At 55.7% G+C, this 26,244-nt stretch overlaps 1 protein-coding gene across 2 annotated transcripts in view; it reads left to right on the forward strand.

Moving 5' to 3' along the window:
• Positions 1-8,031: 8,031 nt before the first annotated feature.
• Positions 8,032-26,244, forward strand: part of SH2D3C (SH2 domain containing 3C) — a 46,884-nt gene continuing 28,671 nt past the window's right edge. Inside the window, exons 1-2 of one of the 2 annotated variants that reach the window (XM_024192939.2) lie at positions 8,032-8,102; positions 17,946-17,985. In XM_024192939.2, the coding sequence (XP_024048707.1) occupies positions 8,059-8,102; positions 17,946-17,985 (84 nt within the window). In that variant the 5' untranslated portion in view covers positions 8,032-8,058. Of the gene's footprint in view, positions 8,103-17,945; positions 17,986-25,927; positions 26,009-26,244 lie in introns of those variants that run through there. The other variant, XM_026657223.2, reaches the window with a different exon arrangement.

Below are 26,244 nucleotides of genomic sequence, written 5' to 3' on the forward strand. Positions count from 1 at the left end.
GCATTTGTTAAAGATAGAGGAAATGCTGAGTGAGAGAGAGAGAGGGGGCGGGGGAAGAGGAAGGGAGGGGAGGGCGTAGGGAAAGTTATAAACTTAGACCTGCTTCGTTTTGGTGGCTCCATCAGAAGCTGACGATGGCAGAGGGCCAGAAGAAAGGGGCCTTCAAAAAATTCAGTAAGTCGCTCCGGGGAACGCGCCTGTCTGAGCCTGACAGCCAGAGCTTTAAAGCAGGGAGAGGCGGACTGGAGGGGCTGTGGGGGGAGGGCGCTGCGTGTGGTGAGCCTGTGTGTGTGTGTGTGTGTGTGTGTGTGTGTGTGTCTCAGCCCGACCCCCCACGCGCCCCCCGTGGGGCTGTGCACTGGTCCGGTGGGAGCTGGCCCAGGGGCTGCTCCCAACCACACCAGCGGAGGATGCAAACGGCCCATATTGTCCGTGGGTTCGTGGCTGCCAGGTTCTCACTGGCCTTTCAGAGCAAGAGCCGCTTTTGTTTCGCTCTCGGTTGGGCTGATTGGGATGGGGTTGGATTTGCTTCGATGGGGCCGAGTTGGTGTCTAGTCCCACCTCTCGCAGGTTGAGGTATACAAAATAATCCACTTGATCAGCCCCTAATTGAACTGAACTGTTGAGCTGGGACCAGTTTGGTTTAATCCAGTGTGAAATCGGGTGCAGAGAGAAGGACAGGACAGGTGTTTCTGCTCCCCCCCCCCCCGCCGCCTGCCTCCCTGAGCACCATGGGGGCTCCTGAACCGCCCTTAATCCCGCACCTGGACGGAGCAGCAGGTGGGACCCCAGTCACAGGCCATGGTGGGACTGTGTGGAACAATGGAGTGAACCCAGACTGACTCCAGTGTGTCTAGGCCAGGGGTCAGCAACCTTTCAGAAGTGCTGTGCCGAGTCTTCATTTATTCACTCTGATTTAAGGTTCCGCGTGCCAGTCATACATTTTAACGTTTTTAGAAGGTCTCTTTCTATAGGTCTATAATATATAACTAAACTATTGTATGTAAAGTAAATAAGGTTTTTAAAATGTTTAAGACGCTTCATTTAAAATTAAATTAAAATGCAGAGGCCACCGGACTGGTGGCCAGGACCCGGGCAGTGTGAGTGCCACTGAACAGCAGCTCGCGTGCCGCCTTCGGCACGTGTGCCATAGGTTGCCTGCCCCTGGTCTAGGCTATGGCTGAAATCCTGGCCTCATTGCAATGGGGGTTTTCCCACCGACTTCACTGGGGCCAGGATCTCACCCGATGTTTGCACAGGGCTAATAAGCTCTTTGGAGTTGGTCTCAGAGGAAACTAATCAGCAGCAGCTGTGGGTTGAACTCTCTTCTTTCCCAAAGACCTGGGGTTTTCCCCGAAGCCCTTAAAGGCAGCTACCCCAGCATAATTTAATTTTCTGCCCCCTCAAACACTTCCTTCCCAGCAAGCCTCCCTCGCATGTAACTTGGCCTGAGATGATGATGCTAGAATTTAAATTTGCATCTTCCACATTTCCAAATGCTCAGTGCCCACCCTGAGACTGGGCATAGAATTGTCCTTCCCCCACAGGATCACTCAGTGCTTTGCAAACATGTACTAATCCAGCCTCACTGCATCCCCGTCAAGTCAGGATTATCCCTGATTTAGAGACAAGGGAAACTGAGGCACGGTGTCATGAAGTGATGTCTGTGGCAGAGCTGCATTTACCACTCAACCATCCTGGGGCACAGCGGTTTTTGGATGCCCCCTGTCAACAAATCCATCAATTCCCCATCAGTAGGGCCCCCTCCCCCAGCTGACAGAGGAGAAGGATGGTCTGGAGGTTAAGGTATCGCACTGGGACTCAGGAGATCTAGGTTCCCTTCTCAGCTCTGCTACAGGCTTCCTGCATGACCCTGGGCAAGTCGCTTAGGTGGAGATTCCAAAGGCACAGTTAGCTGCCTTCCCCTTTCTCTCTCTGTGCTTCAGTGTCCCAGCCTTTGTCTGTTCAGATTGGATGGTGTCAGGGCAGGGACCATCCCACTAAGTGTTTGTCCGGCCCCAGCACAATTTCAGTGGGGGCCTCTAACTGCTACCATAATGCAAATAAACCAGAAAGGTGAGTTAAATCCCTTCTCCTCGTATGCTAGCCCCTTCTCTAAAATGGACTAAGAGATTATAGGTGGCTTGATCTAGGAGTGAAATTCAGGCCTGAGAGTCAGGACAACTGGTGTCACTCGTGGTTGTGCCACTTAATTTACTGCCTGACCTTGGGCACATCACTTCCTCTCTTTGTACCTGAGTTTTCCTGCTGGGGTTTTCCAAGTCTTGTTTGCCAAATGCTTTGAGATCCTGCAAAAAAAATGGTGGTAGAGAAGGACAAAGCTTCGCATTCGTAATGCTACAGCCAGGGTTCCATAGACTCTGAGGCCTGAAAGGACCATTGGGACTAGTCTGATTTCCTGCTAACCCAGGCCAGAGACTTTCACCCGGTGATTCCTGCCTTGTGTCCTGGCCCCAAACCCTGTAACAGCACTACATAAAGCTATGCTGCATTGGCACGGCACTGCAGCCTCCTAGAAGGGAAACAGCAATCCCAGAGGGAGGCCCAATTACCTGCTCCCTGAACCATGCGTGTGGCATGCAGAGACAGTAATGCCACAGGAAGAGCACAACCCTGGCACTGAGGGTACATCAGCGAGATTGTGTTCTGCCCTCATTTGTGGGGTGCACAAGGAGAAGGGGGGGGTGATATTCTGACCCTGTGCTGCGCTACCCTACAGAGCAGAGCTGGGGGAAAGGGGCTGGGGTGTGAAACGCAAACTCATCCTGTGAGGGTTATAAATATGACTTCGGTTAACGCTCTGCAATCAGCAGTAGCAGGTGGCAGCTGGGAGATTAAAACAGTGATCGAGAGGCTCTAATTGCTCGCTCGCTTAGCTTAGGAAGTGGGTAGATGAATATCCTTCCCACAGCACACGCTTCTCACTGAACACAGGCCGAACTGCTAGCGCTGGAGTGCAAAGGGGCCCTGAACTAGTTCCGAGGAAAACACTCATAGACATGGGCACCCGCACAGCAACCCGGCCCCTCACGTACCGACAGACACACTCACGGTCACATGGTCCCATCCACACAGCAACCCGGCCTCACACGTACTGACATACACACTCACGGTCACATGGTCCAATGCACACAGCAAACCAACCCCACATGTACCCACATACACACTCACAGCAACCCGGCCTCACACATACCGACATACACACTCACGGTCACATGGTCCCACCCACATTAACATACACTCATGCTCATACACACACAGGCACAGGGTCCCCCACACACTGACATACGCACACGCTGTCACACACACACACACAGCTACACCATCTCGCTCGCGCTGATATACGCAATCATGGTGCACCATGTACCAAAGACAGACACACATACACTCCCCTCCCCCCTTCAGAAATATAGACACACTCATGGACACCTGCTGCCACATACCTACATACCCCTGGGTATTATATCATCAGGAGTGACCGGATATTACAGAGAGCGTTTCAGGTTCTGCCTGGCTGAATGTATGGGCAGCTAGATCTTGGAGAAATGTGGTGCTGTTCTATGTGGAAGCTGAGCATATCACAAGGCTGAGTCACTCTCTGACTGAAATAGTCTCTTAGGTGCAGGGTGACTGAAATGCAAACTGGGTGTAAAATGCTGCCAAATTAGAGCTATTACATTTCACACCGTGAAGGGGTTGACTCACCACTAGTGCCTCCTTGCGGCCAAGCGTGGTGTAGCAGCTCTCTCCCTGTCGGGCACCTCCTGCCGACGGTCGCACCAACACTGGAGTAGTCTGCCTCTTCCTGTGACTTGGCCCTCTGGCCAGGTCACGTTAAAGTCTCTCCCTGTCCAGGGCAGCCAACAAACAGAAACAAGGGAATTACAAATCATTTATCCCAAAACTGGGCTAAGGCTCTCGTCCAGCAGAGAGGGCTCGTTGGGTTATGGCCCTAAATGGAGTTCACAGGTGGTAGTGGTGGCCACTGTGGGGTTGGTATACCTGATCCCAGGCACCTACTGAGTATGGGCATGTCGATGAGACAGGGTGCAAGGCAGAGGAGAATCAGGCCCTTAGTAGGGCCCCAATCCCGCCCCCAGTGACACAGGTTTTATGCCACTGATGTGGGGCGGTGCTGCCCCGATGTCATTGAGGGCAGGATTGGGGCCTGATGGAATACGAGGTGGGGGTGAGTGCCAGCACTCTGCAATTGACACCCATGACGTCCCTGCTGGAGCATGTCCAGCCCCTCCCACAGAAGATGCGTCCGCTCACAGGCTGCGTTCCCCCCTCCCCACGGACTCCGGTTTAACTAATGTGCACAGACTCTGAGCTGAACAGCCCCTTAAAGCTCTGGATTATGACACACTGTGCAGAGCACACGCAAAACCACTGTGCCGAGCAGCCCTGGGACCCACAACTGTTCTCACCGGGGGAGGGGAGGGGGGGAAAGAAACCTCGCTGAGAAAGGCAACAAGAGGAGGGCTGAAAAGCATCGGGTTCTGCCAGCGGGCGCGAGAGGCTGTTCTAGGCACAGTCACGTCATCGCCTTGTGCCTCCCTTTCTCCATCAGTGAAATGATGCCCAGATCCGAAGCCTCGGCTCAGCAAAGTGGCAGACTCAGGAACTGAGCCGAGCTCCTGAGCCCTAGTCCAGTGATCTAGCCATTAGGCCATGCTACCTCACTGACAACCCAAGGTGCAGGCCAGAGGGGTGTCGGGCTGGCTGGGTCTGACTCTTCTCTCTCAGGGTGCAACTCCATTGAGCTACACCCACACCAGAGGGCAGAACCCCACTGCAGAGACGGCCTTCAGCACCCTCTCAATCCCATGCCAAGCCCCTGTCACCCGCCGCCACCCCACCCCGGGCCAGGAGTAACCCCAGCTCACAATTCCTTTTCCTTTCCAGAGTTCTTTAAGTTCAAAGGCTTCGGGAGCCTGAGCAACATCCCTCGAGCCTTCACCCTCCGGCGAGTGTCCGCCCCCGCCAGCCCCACGGAGAGCCTGCGGGCGGGGACCCTGCATCCCAACAGCTTCCTGGAGGACACCCTGGAGAGCACTCAGGATGACTTGAACACCATGCCCAAGAGCCCATCCCCCTACGCCAGGTCGTGCGACATGTACAGCCACATGGGGACGATGCCCAGGACCACCCCCAGCGGGGCAGGGAAAAGGACCAAGAGCTCCCAAAGCTCCCATGCCAGAGGGACCACAGGTGGCAGAGCCCCTGGCACGTCCCCACCGGCCATCCCAGAGTCAGTGGCGCCCGCTGACCCTGCCCCAGCAGCAGATGCTTCCTCGGGGACTTTGCCATCAAATAACGGCCCCAGCCTGGGGGAGTCCATCACAACAGAGCCGAGGGTGGGATCTGACGCCTCGGGGAACGACCCTCCTCCTGGGCAGGCACCTGGGGGCGTGGGAGAGGGACACGCTGCCAGCCCAGCCCAGGAGGCTAGCCAAGCTCCTAGAACTGGTTGTACCAAAGCAGAGCTGTTGCAAGAGCCCGTCCTGTTGGAGGGAAAAGAAGGAGCGAAGGAGGAGCTGCCGCCTGCCTCCTGGGAGAGCCCGCAACGGAGGTAAGACACAGCGTGAGCGTGCTCAGCTACTCCAGTGCACCCTTGTTCTGCTGCTGAATGAGGGTTCAAGCCTGCAGGGTGCCGAGGACTCTGGCCCCAACCCAGCCAAGCATTTAAGCCCCTGAATGGTCCTGGACTAAGCACATGCTCAAAATCGAGTGCACGCTGAAGTGCTTGGCTGGATTAGGGCCAGAGTGCTCAGCACCTTGCAGGATCGAGCCCCTCCGAGGCATCCCCTCGGGTCAACTTCCTTTGTATTTAGTGATGGATTTTCTCCGGAGGTAATAATAACGCTGTATTCTGCCCGCCCAGCGCTTGCCAGCTATTTTCCACACCCCCTGCAGGGGACAGGGGGGTATTATCCTCATTTTACCAACAAGGGAACCTGAGCCACAAAGAGGCAAAGTGACTTGCCCCAGGTCACACAGCTAGCCTAGAACCCAGGAGGCTGGTCGCCCAGTCCTGGGTGCTAGTCCCTAGGCAACACTCCCTTACACAAACACCTGGGAAAGTGGGGCTGCTTAACCTTTCGCATCCGCCGCCTGGGGCTGGCGGCTTCATGAGAACAAGCTTCCCGTGGGATTTCTGGTCTTTCCTGCTTCCGGTCGGGACGGAAACGTCTCAGGCAGCCTGGTTTAGCCCAGACTTCCCGTTGCCTTGTTCTCAGTTTAGTTTCAAGTCGTGGCTTTGTCGGTTTGATCCACTAGAGAAATACACCAGGAGTTGGGGGCGCTGGGTCTGGGAGCAGAGTTGGAATGGGGGAGCGGGATTTGGAGAGCTCCATTGCATAGCACTATCCTTTTCTCTTTCCTTTCTCTCTCACTCTCCTCCTGGGAGGGGAGTGTCACTTTCATAAGTACCCCGTCTCTGGTTCAGCCGACCAGCTTGACCAGCTCGGGGGAAGGCACTTGCAGCTGTTGCGGGGTTTCTCGGACCCCAGAGGCCTGTGACTCCCAGAGGACAGCGCTGCCCCTGGGCCTCACCCCAGTGCCTCTCGGCTCCACCAGGACTGCTAGAGCACATGTGGAATCTGTAAAGGAGGCCTCTGCTTGGGAACGTGCTTGGAATGCGGGGAGGGGATGAGCTGGGCCGGGTGGGCGGCTGCTGGGAGTTACAGCTGGCACTGGCTGGCGCCCGCCCTGCTTTTGTGATGACTGTAGGATCTTGTCAGCCTGGCCCCCAAAGCCCTAAAGGACAGCAACCCCCTGCCCTCCCCAATTTCAGCCCCTGCCTGGGAAGCCTCCCTCACCTTTAACTCAGCCCAAAGAAGTGACCTTCCAATGAGAGCTGCACTATGCCTTGTCTTCTCCACTTTGAGGGCTGGCTGCACTGAGGCCATCTGATCCCACTACACACGCCTGTGAACGCACATGCCCGTGAACACGCTAGGGTGACCATATGTCCCGATTTTATAGGGACAGTCCCGATTTTTGGGTCTTTTTCTTATATAGGCTTCTATTACCCCCCACCCCCGTCCCGATATTTCACCCTTGCTGTCTGGTCATCCTAACACACACGCCTGCACTGAAGTGCTGGGCTCTACAACCACAGCCTGCGGGTGTGAGCCAGAACCCTTCTCCCTGGGAACTGGACTTGCTGGGCTCTGGCTGCTCCCCTGCCCCGCAACTCCCTGAAGCCCAGCCATAGGGCACAGCTTGCGGGGGAGAACACAACCCACCCCAACCGCAGCAGGAGGTCCCAGCGCCACGCAGGATCCATCTCTTTAGCATCAATACCACCCTCCCAGTGCCGCCGCTCAGCGCTCCCCTGTCGACGGCAGAGCGAGATGCCACCCGAGTCGGGTGCGAGGGAGGCCTGTGTGGGCGTGACACGAGGGGCACTGGCCTTGGTTTAGGGGATTCAGCCCCATTGCTTGTCTCTAACTCAGCAGCCGTCTCCCTGGAACTGGGTTTGCTTGTTCAGAGGGTTCTGAGCTCCGGCCCAGTCGGAGGGGTTTGTACTGCCGCCCGCCTGTCCCCACAGGATCTGGAAGCAGCTGATGTCCCAGGCTCCCTGGTGTCAAGTCAGTGGAGAGACACCAGTTTACACCAGCTCCTTCTCCGGCCCATTGCTTCTCCTGCTTGAGCCAGGCCTGATTCTGTTGTGCCGGTGTGACACCAGTGCGGCGCCAGCGGAGTCACTCCAGATTCCCAGGGAGCTTGGCCCAGACGCCTGCCTGCCCCCCTGCCGGGGCCGGTCCCGTTCCCAGGGCTCTGGGGTTTGTTTGCTCAGGCGGTGTGCGGTAGGGAAGGGGCTGCCGGGCCTGCCAGGAGCATGGGAATGGGGAGGAATTTCTCCCAGCCTGTGGGAGCCGGGCGAGGGGAGGGATGGAGGGAGGCAGGGCCAGAGGCAGCGGGGCGGGCCTGGGCCGGCTCAGCCCTCCCCAAGTTCAGCGCTCGCACGGGGCAGCGCTCAAACTTCCTCTCCGGCTGGCGGGCTCGGAGCGCAGGCAGCCGGCACCGATGACCGAGGTGGGCAGGAGGCCCCACGGGCTGGGCCATGGCAGGTGAGCGTGTCCCGTGGGCAGGGGCGGAGGAGGGGGCTGCAAACCACAGCGCAAAGCGGGGCTGGGGGTCCGTCCTGAGAGGGGCCCGGCCCGGGCTGCTGCGGGGGCCCTGCCTGTCCCCACCCCACGGGGCAGCAGGTTCGCTCGTGGGAAGCGCAAACCCGTGGGGGGGGGGAAAGCGCAGGCAGGAGGGCAGCCCCCGGCGGGCCGGGCTGTGGGGCGCTGGCCTGGGGTGAGGTCACCCTGGCACCAACCCCTGCCCGGCTCCCTGCCCAGAGCCCCGTGTGGAGCTGAGTGGGGTGGGGGTTGCCCTGCAGTCACCCCCACCCCCGTCACTCCCTAGGGCGGCCAGCCAGAAGGGGGAACTTGAGCCCTTTCCGGCTGCAGCCCCCTCCCTTCGCCTGCCGGGGTTTGCTGTGGCCCTGGCCCAGCCAAGGAGGCAGGGCAGGGGCTGCATGGACCTGCACAGCCGGGAGCAGAGGCTGCTAGCCCGGGGATTTGGGCTAGGAATGGATCCGAGCAGGCGGAAAGGAGAATTCCCCAGCACTAGCCACTGACATGGCCAGGATGCGGCCCAGTGGGGTCCCTTTGACATTAAAGGCAAAAGTCGCTTTAACTTAAACAGGAGCAGGATCCGGGCCGAGCTGGTTAGTGCTGGCCAGCCCTGCAGGTATGACTGGTCCCAGTTTCCTGGGGAAACTGAGGCACGTCACAATTTCAATGACTCTGCCCAGCATCCTAGGTAAGGTGGCGGCAGCGCTGGTATGAGGCAGGAATTCTTGTCTCTCAGCGGCTCATGCCACTAGAGCCCATTGCCAGGGCAGGGAGAGGGGTGAGCCAGTCTGACAGGGGAAGCTGCTGGGTTCCCTGGGTTGCTGGGGAATACGGGAGAGCAGGATGTTGGGCGGGTGGGAGCATCTCGCTCTCTCCTGAGCTGGGCATGGGCAGGTCATGGAAACACCAGACTCCTGAGTGCCTCCCATGAGCGCACAAAGCCCCGATGTTATCCACAAGGCCACTGGCGCGTGCTGCAGCTGGGCCCTGGGTGAGGACGCAGAGGAAGATATTCCATAGACAACTGCAGCCGGAGCTGCTCCCCCCCCCCCCCGGTCTTTTTGGAATGTCTCACTTCCCCAGTGAAGGGGAGAGGAGGCCAGGGATACCTGGCTGTGACGGGCTGTCCCTGCCCTGGATACCAAAGGCACCTTTCCCCGTGCTGGCTGATGCTAACTAGGAGCTCAGCTGTAAGGTGAACTCTCCAGCTGTAACTCACCCCGTTGTGCCTGAGGATTGCACCAGATAGTCCATGATTTAATGCACTGATCTGAGCTCACTGCAGCATCTAAGCTCCAGGATACAAGCTACGGTGGACAGTGCAGGAAGGGACCGTACCCACTACCCACCCGCAGCGCTGCCACTAGAGCTTCATACTGCCACACCCCTTGTTAGTGCAGGCGTGATCGCGCCTAGCTTTAGCATTGGACCCTAATCTTGACCTACGGCGCCTCCTGCTGTTCCTCTCGGGGGCCATGCCCTGCTCTGCTAGTGCACCTCCATCCTGCCCTGCAGCAGCCCCTGCTGTTCTGATCCTGGTCCCCCCCCCGAGTGGTGTCAAACTGTGGCATAGTTCTGCAGTGGGGACAAATGTTCACCAAGCATTAGGCTGCGACCATCGCTCTTGTGTAACCTGGGATCAGAGCAGAGGAGAAAGGTTGGTGCGTTAAGCAGGTGTGCCAAGTGGAGTGCAGTTTCCAGACAGGTACTCCTGTAGTTCCATAGCTAGGAATGGTGATGCTCTCCTTTGAGCCCATAGGCCCAAAGGTCCTACTTCCCGAGTGTCACCCTCAAGTACCCATGTGACATGGGGCAGCTCTATATTTTGGATCCATTTCTGCTCCCATTACACTGAGGCTGCAGCCGAGGATTTATCAGTCATGCTGGGTTCCGGAGCTCACCTTGAAGCATTCCCACTGGAAGGAAGCCCAGGAAGGCTGCTGATCAGGAAAATTCTCCATCCTACGTGGATCACCTTCACTCCTCTTGCACCAGGGGCAAGACACCATCTGGGAATAATCCACCTAAAGAAATGTGGACCAGCATTTCCCCCTGGTGTATTATCCTACAACGGTGGAATTGACCCTTCCTAGCTGAGCCTATATAAACAACATTTATACACACCTCTTCACATAGATAGTCCTCAGGGGCATGTCCTGTAACAGTAGCCACCCGAGTCAGTGGTTCCTGTCACATGTCAGGGGCTTTTAATCTTTGTAACTCTGACCATTGTCAGGTGAGTGGGTCCAGAAAAGTTCAGGCTCTCCCCAGCATGCTTGTGGGCCCTGCTTTAGTACGCGGTGGGAAGCTGAAGCGTTCACACGAATGGAGCAAGTGCAGCTTCCTGAACTGGAGGAGTGACTGCCGTGAGTCCACCTTCTTCTTGGAGCAAGTGGTACTGAAAGAGGAGTCAGAGGGTGAAATCCTCCGGGCTGCTACCTGTGGCACTGCAGAGCCACGATCCATTCCTATGGGAGCACGAAGGGGACTGCAAAGGGCTAGGCAAAGCCTTTCAGAAATTCCCTGAAGACTGATCCAGGCGTGACTGTGACTCGGGCGAGCATGTTTTCTTTACAAGAAACCAGCTGAGACCATTGCCTGGTGTGTTACCAGACACATGTAACAACACCCTGAATGTGAACTGTGACCAGATGGACGAATGAGACACCGAATTATTCATGGTGCAATTGACGAGCAGCAAAAAAGGAGGTTACTGGAAGAAAGGGACTTGACTTTTCTGAGAAGAGTGGATATGCACAAGGCTAGTGAAAACGGTGCTTCCCAGAGGAAAGTGATAGCACACAGTTAGCTAGCCCCCTGCAGAAGCTGTATTGCAATGCAAAATCCCTGGTACAAATACATAGCACTTTTCATCAATGGATCTGAAAGTGCATTATAAAGGAGGCAATGAGCGTTATTCCATTTTCATAGATGGGGAAACCGAGGCACTCAATAGTAAAGTGACTTGGCCAAGGTCACCCAGCCAGCCAGTGGCAGAGTCTCCCGCGTTCCAGGCCAATGCCCTGTCCATTGGAGCATGCCGCAGAGCAGAAGAGGAACACACAATGTTAAGAATACTCTTTGGCTGTGAAATGCAGGTGAGGCAAGGAGCGGCTTGTAGCTGGAGCACCTGGACGTGGTGAAAAGCCAGGAGCTGAAGTGGGAGCCGTTGGAAGTAAATATGAATCAATTTCGGAACCAGCGGTGCCATGCTGAGGGGCTAAAGCCAACACGCCTCAGCCTTCCACTGACTGGCATCCCTGCAAGCGTTGGGGCAGTGCCAATGAGCCTGCCCCTCCCTCCTGCGAGGCATTTCAGGCCAGTTGGAAGGGGCTCCCGGGCCGCAGGGACTCATTCCAAAGGGAGCGCTGGAATTTCTCCCAGGCGCTCTGACAGGCTTCAAGAATGTTTGAGTCTCATTCAAGAATCCTCCGGCCATTCAGTCGCACAGCTCCCTGCATATTGCGGCCGCTAGCGTCCCTCTGCCTCTCCCAGGGCCAAGGCGCAGGCACTGCATCTGCTTACAGTTAGGAGAAGGGGTTATTTATAGTGGTTTCATTCTTCCCCAGCGCTGAGTGGAAGTGGGGGCTCTCTGGCACCGGATGCTGGGATGTGAGTGTTGCAGTTCATTAGCCACAGGCCCTGATGGCTTTGCAGAGCACTGGAGAAGCTTGCAAGACCCTCCTAAATTCCACTTCCCAGCTGCTCTCATGCTCCCAATTTCCTGCCTGGAGTCTCCCTTCCCCCACCCTTTGTTTTTTCTCACAGATTCCCAAGCCCCAGCCGGTCTCTCTCTGACCCGGCACCTCAGGAGGCCAGCTCGCAGCTGGTGCAGGGAGGGGGCAGATTTGTAGAAACCCCACCAGCCCAGGCCCAGCCTTGCCCTGACATCCTGGAATCACCTGGAAAATGCCAGCTGGGCTGGCAGCGAGAAGGGAAACGTCCTCTCCTGCTTGCGGCTGTGCCTTCTCCCAGGAGCGTTATCCACGGCTCGCTCCTGCTCCAGCTGCCGAGGGAAACCAGCCTGGGAACGGAGGCTGGCTCTGTGGCCAGCTGAGTGGATGGCGCTAGTCCCCCACAACCTGCTAGGGTGCTGCTGCTGGTCAGTAGGGAAACCCTCACTCAATCACGGCCTGTCAAGGAGATCCTGTGTCCCAGGGGTCGGTGCAGTATGGGGTCCTATTGAGCAGCAACTCGGGTTTTGTGCAGTCTAGCTCTGGATTCCAAGCACTGGAGTGTCCTTCACGCCCCCTGGAGATGGGGCCCCAGTCCAGTAGCTCTCCCTGTCAGGAAGGTTTGTTGTGGATATTCAGCCCAACGTTTAACATGAATTAAATTCAGTCTTTGTGGTAGTCTGGAGCCAGGAGATAAACATATGGATGAGGCAGGCACTGCAAGGATCCCTGGCGCATAGCATAGATCCCATGCCTGGCTCTCACAGGCTGCAGAGATTCCTGGCAGAATGTCCACTATCTCCTAACAGCTGCAGTACAGAATAGCAGGTCCCTGACCCTAAGTATAGGTCACAACTGCTGCAAGGCAGTGTGGTCTAGTGGAAAGAGCATAGGTCTGGGAGCCAGGAACTCCAGCGGGCTAACACAGGCTCTGCCCCAGACTCTCTGGCTTTGGGCAAGTCATTTCACTTCTGACTCATTCCCCCATCTGTAAAAGAGGGTAATAATCCTCACCTACCTCCCACTGGAGTCAGGGGCTCTGATTAGCTTATTAATTAGTAGTAGTAGTGTTGGGAGACTGGCTAAGATGTTTCTCACATACAAAGAACAAACCTTTGCTTTTAGCCTGAAGGGATTAGGGAAAATAATACAGGGAAAAACAAAACTAAAGTCTCCCTGAGAGAGTGCAACATGCGAATCTTGTCTCTAACGGTCTGCGTCATCTCTGCCTCATCAAATAGCCACTGCAGAGAGGCAGACTCCCTGCAAAATGAAAGGTGCAGTATAGACAGGGCCGGCTCCAGGCACCAGCCAACCAAGCACGTGCTTAGGGCGGCACCTTCTAAGGGGCGGCCAATTTTGGGCTGGTGGGGCAGCGCTCCAGTTTGTTTGTTTTATTTTGTTTCGGCAAGGCGGCGCTCAGGGTTTTTTGTTTTGTTTTGTTTTTTGGTTCAGTGGGGCGGTGCTCGGGGGGGGTTGTTTCGGTGGGATGGTGCTCGGGGAGGGGTGTTGTTTCGGTGGGATGGCGCTCGGGGTGGGGGTTGTTTCGGCGGGGCGGTGCTCGGGGTGGGGGTTGTTTCGGCGGGGCGGTGCTCGTTTGTTTTGTTTTGGGTTTTTTTGCTCGGGGCGGCAAAAAAGTTAGAGCCAGCCCTAAGCATAGACAAAGCGCTAACAATTCCCTGCCGTCGCTCCACGCGCCACGAATGCTCCTACGGCACGTGGAAAATGGAACTCTCGAGCATTTACACCATTAAAAGTTCACAAACCAGTGTAAAATATTGGGCCTGACCCCCCCCCCCCCCCCGTGTGACTCCATTGATTTTAAGGATTCCCCCTTTGTACGGGTGTGAGAGAGAGCAGGATAGCAAACAAATAGCAAAAATCCTGCTCGTTCGCCTCCCCCTCTCGGCTCCAGAAGATGGGCAGTTTGTCTGCTATGACAGGCTCCGTTTGCCACTGGCCTGTGAGGATACAGCTCCGGTCACTGCAAAGTGCTTAGGGGCTTGCTTGAATTTAAGCTTGTGAGTAGTGACACTGACTTCACTGGGGTTACTCGTGTGCTGTGCTGGATCAGGACGGCCCCACTACGTATGTGGTTTGTAGTGGTGTAAGGGGAAGAAGCATTTCTCAGCCTGTGGAAAAACAGCCCAGGAGGAGTGGGATGGGGGAAAATAGCTTTAAGCGCCCTCTAGATTCTAGGCTGCTGCAGGAGCTAAAATGCCAGGCTCTGGGGCTGCTCTAACTTACGGCAGCATCGCAGCCCGGAACCCTGCACTGGTCCATGCTAGGCGCACACACCTGCTATGCTGGGCCCTGGGCGGGGTGGCAGCGTAGGGCCCTGTGCTGCTTTTGCACCCATAGAATTCTTCCCAGACCTTGCAGCTCCCGTGCAGCCCCTTGTACACCTTCAAAGCAGCACAGAGGGGCAGAGGCTAGAACTGGCCCCTTGATCTCGGCTTGGAAAGCCAGCTTTTACAATGGGCACTTCCCAGCCGATTGCAAGTGGGGGGTGTCTCTACAGCACACGTCTGTGTTTGCTTTCTGTCCGCACATACAGTTAAGGAGCCTGGTGTCCCAGAGGGAGACTCTGGCACTGTGGATGCCTAATGCAGGACTCCACCGCTGATTTTTCCCGGTTGAGTTATTGTTCCGACACTCATAAGATGTTACTCTTTAAAAATTAAACCGCTAAGTTGCAATATGGAATGCCCCAGTGCTTCTCCTGGTTGCTGGTCCCGTCTACAGAAAGAGTGGGAGCTGACCTCTCCCACTGCTGGGGTGCAAAGAGCGTCACCATTTATTTTTTAAAGATTAAAATGGCCGCTCCCCCTGAGCCCGGCTCAGTGAGTCTGATTGGGATTAAAAACTCTGGCCTTTCGGATCACTCCTTGGTTTGCTGTAGGTGGGAGGGGATCTGGAGCTGTATTTTACTGACTAACAGAAGTGTGGCTCCATACGGGCAAAGATGCAAAGGCCATGCACGGATCCTGTCAAGATGCAAGGGTCATGCATGGACTGTGCCCTTAACGAGTTGTTCTCCTCCCTTAAACCTCCGATAACTGATCCTGTCGTGCCTTGCCCCTGCCGCATGGGCAGCTAAAACCAACAGTCTGTTTGTTCCCAGAACTTCTAGCCAACAAGGATCATACTGAGAAACACTGGCAGTGGTAGAGCAGAGTATCAGAATGCCCTGGGGGCCACATAGCCACCTTCCAAGGTAACTCCCAGCAACACGCTTCAGAGCGGTCAGGCTGCTGCCCTTGACCAGCTGGAATTCTTAATAAACTGCTGTTTCCCAATTGATCACTAGTTGGCGCCGGACAGCGATTTGCCGAGGAAAATTAAACTGGAAGCAGCAGCGAGTCCCAGGCTATGGCTGCGCTCCAGAGCCCATGCAGACGTAGCCGCCCCTATAGACGCAGAAGGAGTTTTTCGGCGGGCATAGGACCACCACCTCCCCAAACACCGTTAGTTACAGCGACAGAAGCACGCTTCTGTCAGCACAGCTACATCGGGCAGGAGTGTGCGTTTTCATGCCCCAACCACCATAGCTACGCTGAGAAGTTTTAAGCGTAGGCCAAGCCAGAGAGTTTATATGGCACGTCCCACGCCTTGCAGCTGTGTTACCTTGTGACCCTGACAGCTCTGACAAGCTAAGGCCAGTTGCAATAGCTCAGGACTTGGATGGGAGACCTCTAAAGAGACCCCTAGAAGTGGGATTGGGGGTGTTCTTTGTTACCTACCCAGTGCTCCAGCACGATGTTAGTGGTTGCTGGAGGTGCCATCTTTTAGGTAAGAAACTAAGCTGAAGTTTTGATTTTATTTTATTTTTTACAGTGCTAAGCCCCTGCTGCTAAGAATTGGGGTGCTAACGCCAATGTCCTGGCCAAATTCCCGCTCAGGTCATCATATTCCATGCCCCTAAACTACCCCGGCCGTTTCAACTGGATACAGCATCCTGCTCCACTTAGCCTAAGCATGTAGGCTGTTGCCATGAGCTGTTAAACAACAGTAGCATTACACCCCAAAGGTGGAAGCACTTTAGTAGGGGGTGACGTGCCTAAACCTCCGTTACAAGAGAATAACTACAGCATCTGTTGGCACCTTAAAGACTAACCGATTTATTTGGGCGTAAGCTTTCGTGGGTATAAAACACCTCACAAAGAAGTGAGGTTTTTTTATCCATGAACGCTTATGCCCAAATAAATCGGTTAGTCTTTAAGGTGCCACCGGACTCCTTGTTGTTTTTGTAGATACAGACTAACACGGCTACTCCCTGATACTTTACAGCATCTGGGAATCTGTCACACGTTACCAATGTGGAGGTTTAAGATTCAAGGGGGTCACTTCCTCATGTGTTGGAGGGGCTGGTGTTTTTCTCTGAGTGCAGCCTCACCCAGACAGAAGTGCACTGAGTCACACCCAGGATGGTTTCTTTTTGCAGCCATAAGGGCAAGGAACTTCAGTGAATGTTTAAATTCTGCAGGATTACATGGGGCCAGTAAAGAAGTGTTAATTATGGGGTGTTAGCCAGCAGGGCTCAGTCCCCATCCTGCTCACTGATTAATTCATTCATTAGGTATTTAAGCAAATACTCCCTCCCAGGGCGACTCTTCTCTCAAGGGTCCAGTTACAGATGGGAAGGAGGGAGTATTCTATCTCTCTCTCTAGCCAGCACAGAGCCTCATCCTGTACCACTGATGTCAAGGGGAGCAGGATCCAGCCCTTGCTGCGTGCTCATCACAGAGCCTGTGAATACCCATCTCTGCGCCCCTCTCCTGCCAGCAGTCCCGTCAGGCCAAGCAGAAACAGGAGGCTGTAGCTGAGAAAGCAGATTGGCTTGTAGGGCTGAATCCTTGCAGGGCACGGTGTAGAAAGAGGGGCGGGGGGGGGGGGGCGCGTTTCCTGACCAACCTTCCTAGGGCGGGTGGAGGCACCATCTGTCTGGCTCCTGACCCCTGATCCTGCGAGTTATTCTGGGCCTGCCGTCCCACCCGTTTCCGCCCTTCAGAGCTCCCCTGTGCTCCGGCTGGAAGCAGCTGGGGCCCGAGCAGGGCAGGAAGGTGTACAGGAAACACTGGTGTGAGCCCATCTGGGAACAGGGAGTCACTGTTCCCAGAACAGGATGGAAATCCAGGCCTGAATAATGGGAAAATGAGCATCCCTCTCCTGGTAAAGAGGGGGCATCAGTGATTACAAGAACATTCCCCCCTCACCCTCCAGGAAACACAGGGAGCCCCCACACCTGGTTTGCCTGCTCCTCTCCCCCTCAGTCCCAGCCCTTCTTGGTCTGGAAGGTTTCCACCCAATAGCGTCACCTCCGCAAGGTTCTGGCTCAACTGCCATGAACTCCAGAGACCCCACTGAACCCAGCAGACGTATGGAGCCTGACCCGGCTCACGCCATCCAAGCTGATTTGAGGAGAGATCCTGCAAGAAAGACCTCATTCTTCTCCTATTGCATTAGGGACGCTAAGCCCCACGCCAGGAGCTCAGGGATGGGGCAGCGGGAGGGGATGCCAGGGCTCTGGGAACATCACATGAAAACACATTTGTTCTCTTAGCTGTTTAACAAGGACTTCTGGTGCCTGCCCGAGTCAGGTCATTCCCCCAACTGGGAAAAGCCCTGTAGCCTTGAGTGACCCAGGGCTTCCCCCTCCTCCTTCAGGCAGTACATGGCCTCAGACAGGAACAGCTCTGTCGGTCTTCAGTGTTACAGGGAACAGAGGGAATAAACGTGCACAGTCCCTGTAGCTGCAACGGTTAGGACTTTCAGTTGTCCTTACAGCCCCATCGGTATATAGCATGTACTATATCATGAACCCGCCCTCTGCACGCCTTCTATAAGTAGCCATCCTAGAGGGAAGTCCCAGCTGGGATTACCCTGTAACCACGCTTTAGGCTGCTCAAAAGCAGAGCTGCTGCTGGAGCATTGCCCAGGAAGTGGCCTGACGGGGGATGAGTCAGGGTGAGCCCAGGACATTCTCCCCAAGCCCTGAGGCCAGCCCCAAGATGGTCTGTCATGGGGTGACCAAAGGACTTGCCTGGGGGCACACTGACCATGTTTTTCTGTGGTCACGCTCTGATCGTCATTAACGCCTTTTGGTTTCTTCTAGTCCCGCTGATGGCCCGGAATCCTGCAGTGAATACGTTAAGGTAAGAAACCCTCCCCTTTCTACTGTGTGTCTTTTCACTGCTGTCCTGACCGGGCGAGCGTGGACTCTTAGGAGCCTGGCTTCTCCTTTAAAGATCAGCTGCATCCACGTTTCAGATCCAGCAGCAGGGCGGAGTGTGCAGCCTGCTCTCAAGAGCCCCTAGAATGGAGCATCTTTATGTTCTGTCGAAATCCATCAGCGCTGCAGGAAGTTGGTTGTTTCTCCTATTCCATTTGCTCCAGTAGGTGCATTAATATCAGAGTGAGAGATGCTGAGGTATCAGCCTGTGGATGGTGTCTTATTGCATGCAGGGCTTGGGAACCTCATTTGCTATTTATACTGCTCCATCCTCCTCGCCTGTGTAGGGCTGAGTTTCCCCAGTGGGAGCGTCTTGCTGCTCCCTTTTGGGGTCTGGAGAGTGGGGATAAGCACCCTGCGGCTGCCAGCAGGACTTTTCATGGATAGAGACGAGCCTGAGCCATTGCACGTGAATCCAGAGCGGCAGGTCACCCCTGTTCCCAACCCACGTTCAGCCCATTGTAGATTCCCTCTTCAGAGATGGAGTAGGGCTGGGCAGCATGGAGTATGATGGCAGCGTGTGTAGACACACCCAGGCTCACTCAGGTACCAGCTGCAGTGAAGCTGCAGCCGCGTTTAGCATGGACTAGCTGCCCAAGTATCTAGGGGCCCAGGTTGGCTTGTACAGGCCATGCTGAAGCCCATACCGCTCCAGCTTCACTGCGGTGAATACCCGCCCTAGCTAGATTAAAGCTAGCTCAGGTAGGGCTGCAATCACCCCTCTGGTTACAGTGTGAACATGACCTCAAATGCACCCAGGCCTGGATCCAGGGCTTTGGTTCAGACCAATCTCTGATGCGAGGAGCTGTGCCAAACTCTCGGCAGCTGGAGGGTAACTTTGCTGACACAAGAGGCCTTTGAGGCTGGTAGGTGGGCGCACCAAAGGGAGACAGTAGAGGGCATCCCCTCCCTCCTCACAAGCAGCCCTCAGAGTGGGAGCTGCCTTCGTTTCATGCTCTGGGCAATGGGAGGGGTGTCCGCTCTCTCGGGGACACAGCCGGTGTGCCAGCTCCTCACTCAGCCTTAATAGGGGAAATGCAGCATTTCAGCCACTCTGGAGCTGTCACATGAAAGTTGGTGCAAATCTCTCCAAATCCTCTGCAAAGACCCTGCTTATCCTCCAGCAAACTAGTCACATTCCTGAGGGCTCTTCGCGCAGTGCCAGGAATTCACTCGGGAGATGCCTGGCTTTATGGAAGAGCGAGCCTCTTTCAGCGGGCTTCCTGTGGAGTTATTCAAAGAGGCAGGGCTGGAAATGCTTGGCTCAGGGGATGGGGGTGCAGAGTTTTTCCATGGGACAGAGAGTCTTTACCTCTACACCAGCAGTTCAAATCCAACCCAGCTCAGTAGTGAATGGAAGTTGCCCCCAGCCGCTGTCTGTTATAGGAGTTGCTGTCTCAGGCCAGTTCCCAGTGGGTCAGTGTTCCCAGCCGCAGGCCCAGGGTTCCAAGCTGGCTAGTGATTTTGGGTGCCCAGCTGGAGACACCGTAGTGGAGCCTCTAGAAGAATCAGGTCCCTTGGAGGGATGGCCGGTTGGGTGCCAAAGTCAGGAGCTGCTCTTGAAAATCTTGACAGTGGCACTAGGTGGCAGGTTCACGAGGCAGAGATGATGGACTCTGAGCTACGCGCCTGCTCCTGGAGGTGGTCCCCCCAGGTCAGGGCTGAGGCAGTGAGGGGGAACGGTAGCATTGCCATTGTTCATCACTAAGGGCGAAGACTCCAGGTCGTAGGACCACCAGTCCAGAACCTTTCGCCAGCACTGAACATTTTTTGAAGGCAGTTGTTCTTGGCTTTCTCCATAGTGAGACCCCACTCCCAGCTAGCAATATGGGAGAGGCAGGGTGGCTGCAGGCCATTAGGGCAGCCAAGACCAACTAACAGCCCCCAGGTTGGAAATCTACACAGCCAGAAGCAGGAAGTCCTTGGCTCTAGAATTGGCTCCTCATGTTAGTGTCCACGTTTGTTCAGCATCAGGGCACCAGCGAGGCCCCTCTGTTCACACAGGCATTGTCCTGAGCGTGGTGGTGATGGGGGGGGGGGGGGGGGAGAGGAGACATGCTGGGGGGGGAGGGAAGGAATTCGCTTTAGCCGATGTTGATTGTTGTTGTTCGATTTGTTCGTGCACCCAGAGCCTCAGTGACGGGAGCGTTTTATAAATCATGAACTAACTAAAACAGAGACATGGGTATAAGCCATGTTGGGCCTTCAGCTTGGGGAGCCACCAGAAGCCCCAGCTGCCAGGGTTCCGGTCCGGACTGAGCTTGTTCACCATTTGGGTCAGTTGTTTTTGGTGTGGCGTTGTACTGGGCTGGTTTGTATTTTGTCTGATGCTGGGTGGCCCAGGATTCGCTTTGAATGGTTAGCGTGCGAGGTCACAGAGAGCCAGGGTGGGTATGTCACCCCCAGCTCCACACGTAGACATCCCCTAACAGCTGTGGTGATAGGAGCTAGTGGAGTCAGCTACATACAGACAGAACCATTGCAGAGATTTACATGCACAGACAGGTAACTTGCCGCTGTGCACCTTTCATCCTCACCAGGACGTAGTCACCCTGGACAGAGGGCCAGGTTGAGGCCTATGCACCTATTTAAACCCTAGCTTGAGGCCTTAAGTGGGACTAAAGTGATGCAAAGGCTTTGTGCTGGGCCCTCGCACGGGGTGACTTTCCCTCACACCTGTCACCTATGTGCACTTATCCAAAGAGCCCCATCTCATGTGGTTATTCATACAGTGGCACAGGTGTATATGGTGCTTTACAGGCAAATAAGACAAGATCCCTGTGCCCAGAACCTTCTCATCTAGATGAAAGTCAGTTGCACGCGCAGACAGCCTGATCCTCAGCCAGGCACCCAGCAGCCTTGAGTTCCACAGTGAGAATTTCACTGCCCCCAGGTGGGAACTGTTTGCTGCTGCCATTAGTCCTTTCTGCCTGTCTGCAATACTCTTCCCCCCCTTCTGAGAGTCAACACCCCCTTAAAGTCAGTGAGTCCTTGGCCCCTTTCAGGAGCTGGTGCTGCACATAGAAGATTAGGGTTGGAAGAGACCTCAGGAGGTCATCTAGTCCAACCCCCTGCTCAAAGCAGGACCAATCCCCAACTAAATCATCCCAGCCAAGGCTTTGTCAAGCTGGGCCTTAAAAACCTCTAAGGATGGAGATTCCACCACCTCCCTAGGTAACCCATTCCAGTGCTTCACCACCCTCCTAGTGAAAAAGTGTTTCCTAATATCCAACCTAGACCTCCCCCACTGCAACTTGAGCCCATTGCTCCTTGTTCTGTCATCTGCCACCACTGAGAACAGCCGAGCTCCATCCTCTTTGGAACCCCCCTTCAGGTAGTTGAAGGCTGCTATCAAATCCCCCCTCACTCTTCTCTTCTGCTAAATAAGCCCAGTTCCCTCAGCCTCCCCTCGTCAGTCATGTGCCCCAGCCCCCTGATCATTTCCGTTGCCGGGTATAATGCATTCTCCTGGCTGGAGTGTTACCAGCTGGGACAACTGGTGTTCTCTCATTCCAGCAAGAGAGCAGTGTCAATTCCAGGCAGAGAGATTCCCCTTCCTAGCTGCTAAGGGGTTAAAGGCATTGCCAGTCCAAATGACCATAATAAACCTAACTGCATAGTCATGTCTTCTCCACCAGTGCGGGACATTGGTCTGCCTCCACTGCGGGCTCCACGTAACCTAGACGCGCTGACCGCCTTTGGCTTGCTCTCCTGCTTCCCCATCATCACTCTCCCACCTCCTGTGACCAGATCAGATCCTTCAGTCCCAGCTTCTCCCTGCAGGTGTCACTGAAAGCATTGGTGCACTAGTACTGCCTGTGGGAGAGCACCCAGCTAATCAGGGTCACCAGCAGGAGTCGCTGTAGGGAATGGTGGAGCTGCAGTAGTTGTGGGAGAGCTCCCAGCTCCAGCCTCTCTCAGAAAGAGGTATGACTGGGAACAGGGTAGCAGCGCTGGCCTGTTGGGAATCTGCATTGGTACAACCCTGATTCTCAGCCAGGGACTCAGATTTCTGTATGTCTGACTGTGGTGCAAGTAAAGTGATAAGCGAATAGAATGAACCAGCCCAGCTGTTCTGCAGCAACCAAGTGAAGAAAGAGAGAGAGAAAGAGACAGAGGAGGGAGCATGCATACCTCCCAGCTTACACCCTGCGAATGAAGGTGCAGGCACAGTTCAGTGCTAACAAGGCCTAGAGTTCCTAAGAGAATCGGCCAAGCTTGGCACTCACTGACTACAGGACCTGGCTGGGGCTAACTTTTCATCAGCTCTTAACCCCCGGTGGGTTTGCTCCTGCTACCACCAGAGCTGTTCTCACAGCCCAGTCCATTCACCAGCACCATGGAGAGCATCTGGACTGGGAAATGAAGCCTCAACAGGTCCTCGTGCAGCCAAGCAGAGCAAGGATGGAGCACTTAGACTGCAGCCCAGAACCCAGGTCTGCTTACTGAATCTATTTAGAGTCCAGGTTGCTGAAGTGAGAAAGCAGGCAGGCTGGGCAGTGTCCCTTGAGGAGCCCTGGGCATACAAAAGTGAGTGTGCCAGCGTCCCCGAGGGAGCTGAGTGCTTTATTTGCTGGCCCTGTTTGCTCTCATTCACAGTTTCGTTCTGATGTGGGAGCAGCTGCTGCCACTGGCTGATGCACTCCTGTGTGCAGCAGCAGCGCAGAAATGACACAGTCAAGTAGCAAACCACATGCCACCTGAGCTAGTGTAAACGCCGGACAGCAGGGGGCCAGTGGAACAGGAGGTGGCTGGCATCTCATTGGACAGGCTGGGCCCGAATCTCCATTGCTTACACCCTGTGTGGTCACTAACACACGTGCAGAGTGCTACCGTCCTGATCTGGCCCACTTTGAGCCCTGATTACTCTCCTTCCCATCCTGAGGAAGAGACAGGCCCCCCAAGGCCCAGGGGAATGGCTGGTACTGTGAAAAGAGGGAGTGCTGAAGGCCAGAATTGCAGGCCACAATCCAAATGTCACTCTGTATGCAATCTGATTTCACTCTGTATGCAATCCCAGGCTCTTCAGAGAGCTGCATGGTGGCACAGATCAGGTCCGACCCTAGAAAGGGAGGCAGATAAGAGATGAGAGATAGCTAGACATAGGCTATGTACCCATCAGCATAGGAGCTCAGTGCTGTACCAACCAGCGCTGCTTCCTCAGAGAGGAGCTGAGTCCTGCCAAAGCTCCAGCTCTGTCTAAGGAAAGCAACAAAATCCTTCAAGGAGGAACAGGCTTTTCAGGAAGACGAATCACAATCAGATTCTTTCAGTTCAGCGTCTCTCTGTGAACCACCATCTGTTCCATCCCTCGATCTCATTCAGGGTGAAAGAGGAGCCTGTGCTCTCCCCTTCCAGCAGAAGGGCTGGAAATGCCTATGGGAATGCGTGTGTGTCGCTGTCTCCATTATCAAACAAAGACGAGAAGGGAATTCAATTCCAGGTTCATGTGGCAGATTTCAAACACACACGCTGCTCTCCACCATCGATGGCATTTTCACAAGTACGTGGCATTGTGCGCTATACTCCAGTCTGCTGAGACCTGGATCACCACAGCCAACCATTCACTCATCGCCCCTAGGATCCCGGGACTCTGCCCTGTGCTGCTCTTCCTGCCCCAGTTATCGCTTGCTTGAAAGGTGCACAGTATGGATGTGCCATGTCCCGTGCTGGGGAGGAAGGACAGCCTCATGGGTGGGCACTGGCTTGAGATGTGGAAGACCCAGATTCAATTCCCTGTTCCACCGTGGACTTCCTGTCTTACCTCAGGCAAGTCACTGAGCCTCAGTTTCTCTTCTGAGAAATGGCATGATAAAGCTTCCCTACCTTACAGGAGTCCCAGAGAGGAGGTGGCACCACTGGGATAAAAGCACTGCCCATTGAAACATCACAGAACAAAACCCCTATGACTGAGTCAGCCACAGGTCCCACATTGTATCTGTTTCCTTTCTGATCTTCCCACATATGGTTGTGTGTGGAGCTGCCACTCTGGAGAAGTGTCTCTCTTCAGCAGCATTTGCTTTGGCCTTTCCTCAGGATGTGAGGGACTTGTTTGAATTAATTACATCAGAAAATGTACTGTTCATATGTTAACTGCAGCAGAAATACCTTTGTGTGTTAGCAGTTACCTAGCTCCTTCAAGGCAGCAATTAACACCTACTGTTAAATACCGAGCACTTCTGCACCACTGTTGCCCAGGTGCATCTGCTTCCCGGGACTTTGGGGATGGGGGCATGGTTGGCAATTGCATGGGTGGGGATTATTATATCTCCCTGCAGCATTTGGAGCTCCAGACGTTTGTAAGTAACTTGCAGGCTCATCCTTCTCCCCTATCCCCTCCCACACACCTGCCTTGTCTCACCCCCAAAGTTTTGATCAATCTGGGCCTCTAATCCTGCTCTGGTCCATCTAGTCTAATGCTGGCAGCGGCAAAACATAATCACTCAGGAGAAAGTGGAGAACCTCCCAGGACGCCCCACGCGTGGGTTACAGGATGGGTAGAGAATTCCTCCCATCCCTTGCGAGCTACCTTGTAGCCTAAGATTCGATTTCCCTTGGATAACCAAATGGGACTCCACGTTTGGCTTTCAATACAGGGCAGCTGACTCTGATGGCAGCTGTGCAGAGGGGTGGCTTCCTGCTGGCTGGGACCTGTGCCTCTCCCAGGGCCAGGTCTCCTTTCTCCTGAGAAAGCCAAGAAACCTCCCATTAAAGAGTGAAGGGAAAAACAAACCAACAAAAGTCAGCCTAGTTTGGAGAGAACCAAAAGAGAGTGCATGGCTGTGCCTGGCCTGTGGGGCTAGGGAAGAAAAAACAATGGTACCAAATGGACCCTGGAGTTTGTTGAATTGAAGGGGATTGTGCTTGGCCTGGGGGAGGGTTTGGAATGCAGGGAAGTGTGAATGGGCCTGGGTGAGGGGGTGCTTGGGCTGGAGAGGGTTAAACAAGGTGTGAACCCGAGTCCCCTTCCTTCCCTCTGGGTTTAGTTACTCCTTTGATTAGAGAGTGTAAATGTGAGAAAACAGAGCTGGTGCCAATTAAAGCTGGCTCCCTTCTCGGAGCTTGTCCCCTGTGAACCAGCCCTTCTTGGAGGCTTGTTAGCACAGCCAATGTGGGAGACTATCCTGCATGGGGCAGCTGGGCCTCCTGGCTGTAACAGGGGGACTGGCAGATCTGGATCAGGTGCCCTGTGGAGAGGCAAAGATGCCCTGCAATGGGATTGGCTAGAGAGCCGGGTGGGATAGCCGGGTGGGAAGACACCTGGAGGCAGGGATGGGCTGGCAGGCTGTCAAAATGATGGGGGGGGGGGAGAGCCTGCTTGCCGCGTCCCCACCACCCCACGGGGCACCCCACCACCCCTGGAGCCTGCCTGCCACGCCCCCCACGGGGCACCCGGCCCCCCCGGAGTGTAGGGTGGGGGCAGGCAGGCTCTAGGGGGGGCCGGGTGCCCCGTGGGGGTGGGGGGGGGCTGGCAGGCTGGGGGGGGGGGGCGCCCCGGGGGGGGGGAGGGCTGGCAGGCTTGGGGGGGCGGGCGCCTCCTGGGGGTAGGAGGGCTGGCAGGCTGCGGGGGGACTGGCGAGCTCCGGGGGGGCGGGGCCGGGCGCCCCGTGGTGGGGGGTCCCAGCCGGGGTTAGCAGGGCCGGGGCCCCACCGTGCCACGCTCCCCGCGGGCTCCGGGCTGGGTGGGGGCGGGCCGGGGGCGGGGCCGAGCCCGAGCCCCGCCCCCAGCCTGACAAGGGATGAGGTAATCGGGGAAGCGGCTGAAATTGAAGCCCGGCCGCGGCGGCTGCAGGAGGGAGCCGGGAGCGGCAGGTGCAGCGGGGGGGGCCGGTCCTGGCTGCAGCGCCGGGCCCCGGGGAGGCGCCATGACCGAGCGGTGCAGCCTCTGGAGCGCCCTGTCGGCCGCCGCCTGCTGCTTCTACCGGGGATCCTTCATGCAAGTGCAGGTGAGGGGCTGGGCACGGCCGGGGGACACCGGCTGGCTGCTGGGGGGCACCTGGCAGCGCAGGACATTGGCTGGCTATTGGGGGGCACAGGGCTGGGCATGGCGGGGGGCACTTGGCAGCGTGGGACACTGGCTGGCTGCTGGGGGGGGCATGGGGCTGGGCATGGCGGGGGGCAGCTGGCAGCGCAGGACACTGGGGGGCTGCTGGGGGGGGCACGGGGCTGGGCATGGCAGGGG

The sequence above is a fragment of the Terrapene carolina genome, unplaced genomic scaffold (assembly GCF_002925995.2).
Source record: "Terrapene carolina triunguis isolate 2854851 unplaced genomic scaffold, T_m_triunguis-2.0 Scaffold238, whole genome shotgun sequence".
In the NCBI taxonomy this organism is placed as follows: Eukaryota; Metazoa; Chordata; order Testudines; family Emydidae; genus Terrapene; species Terrapene triunguis.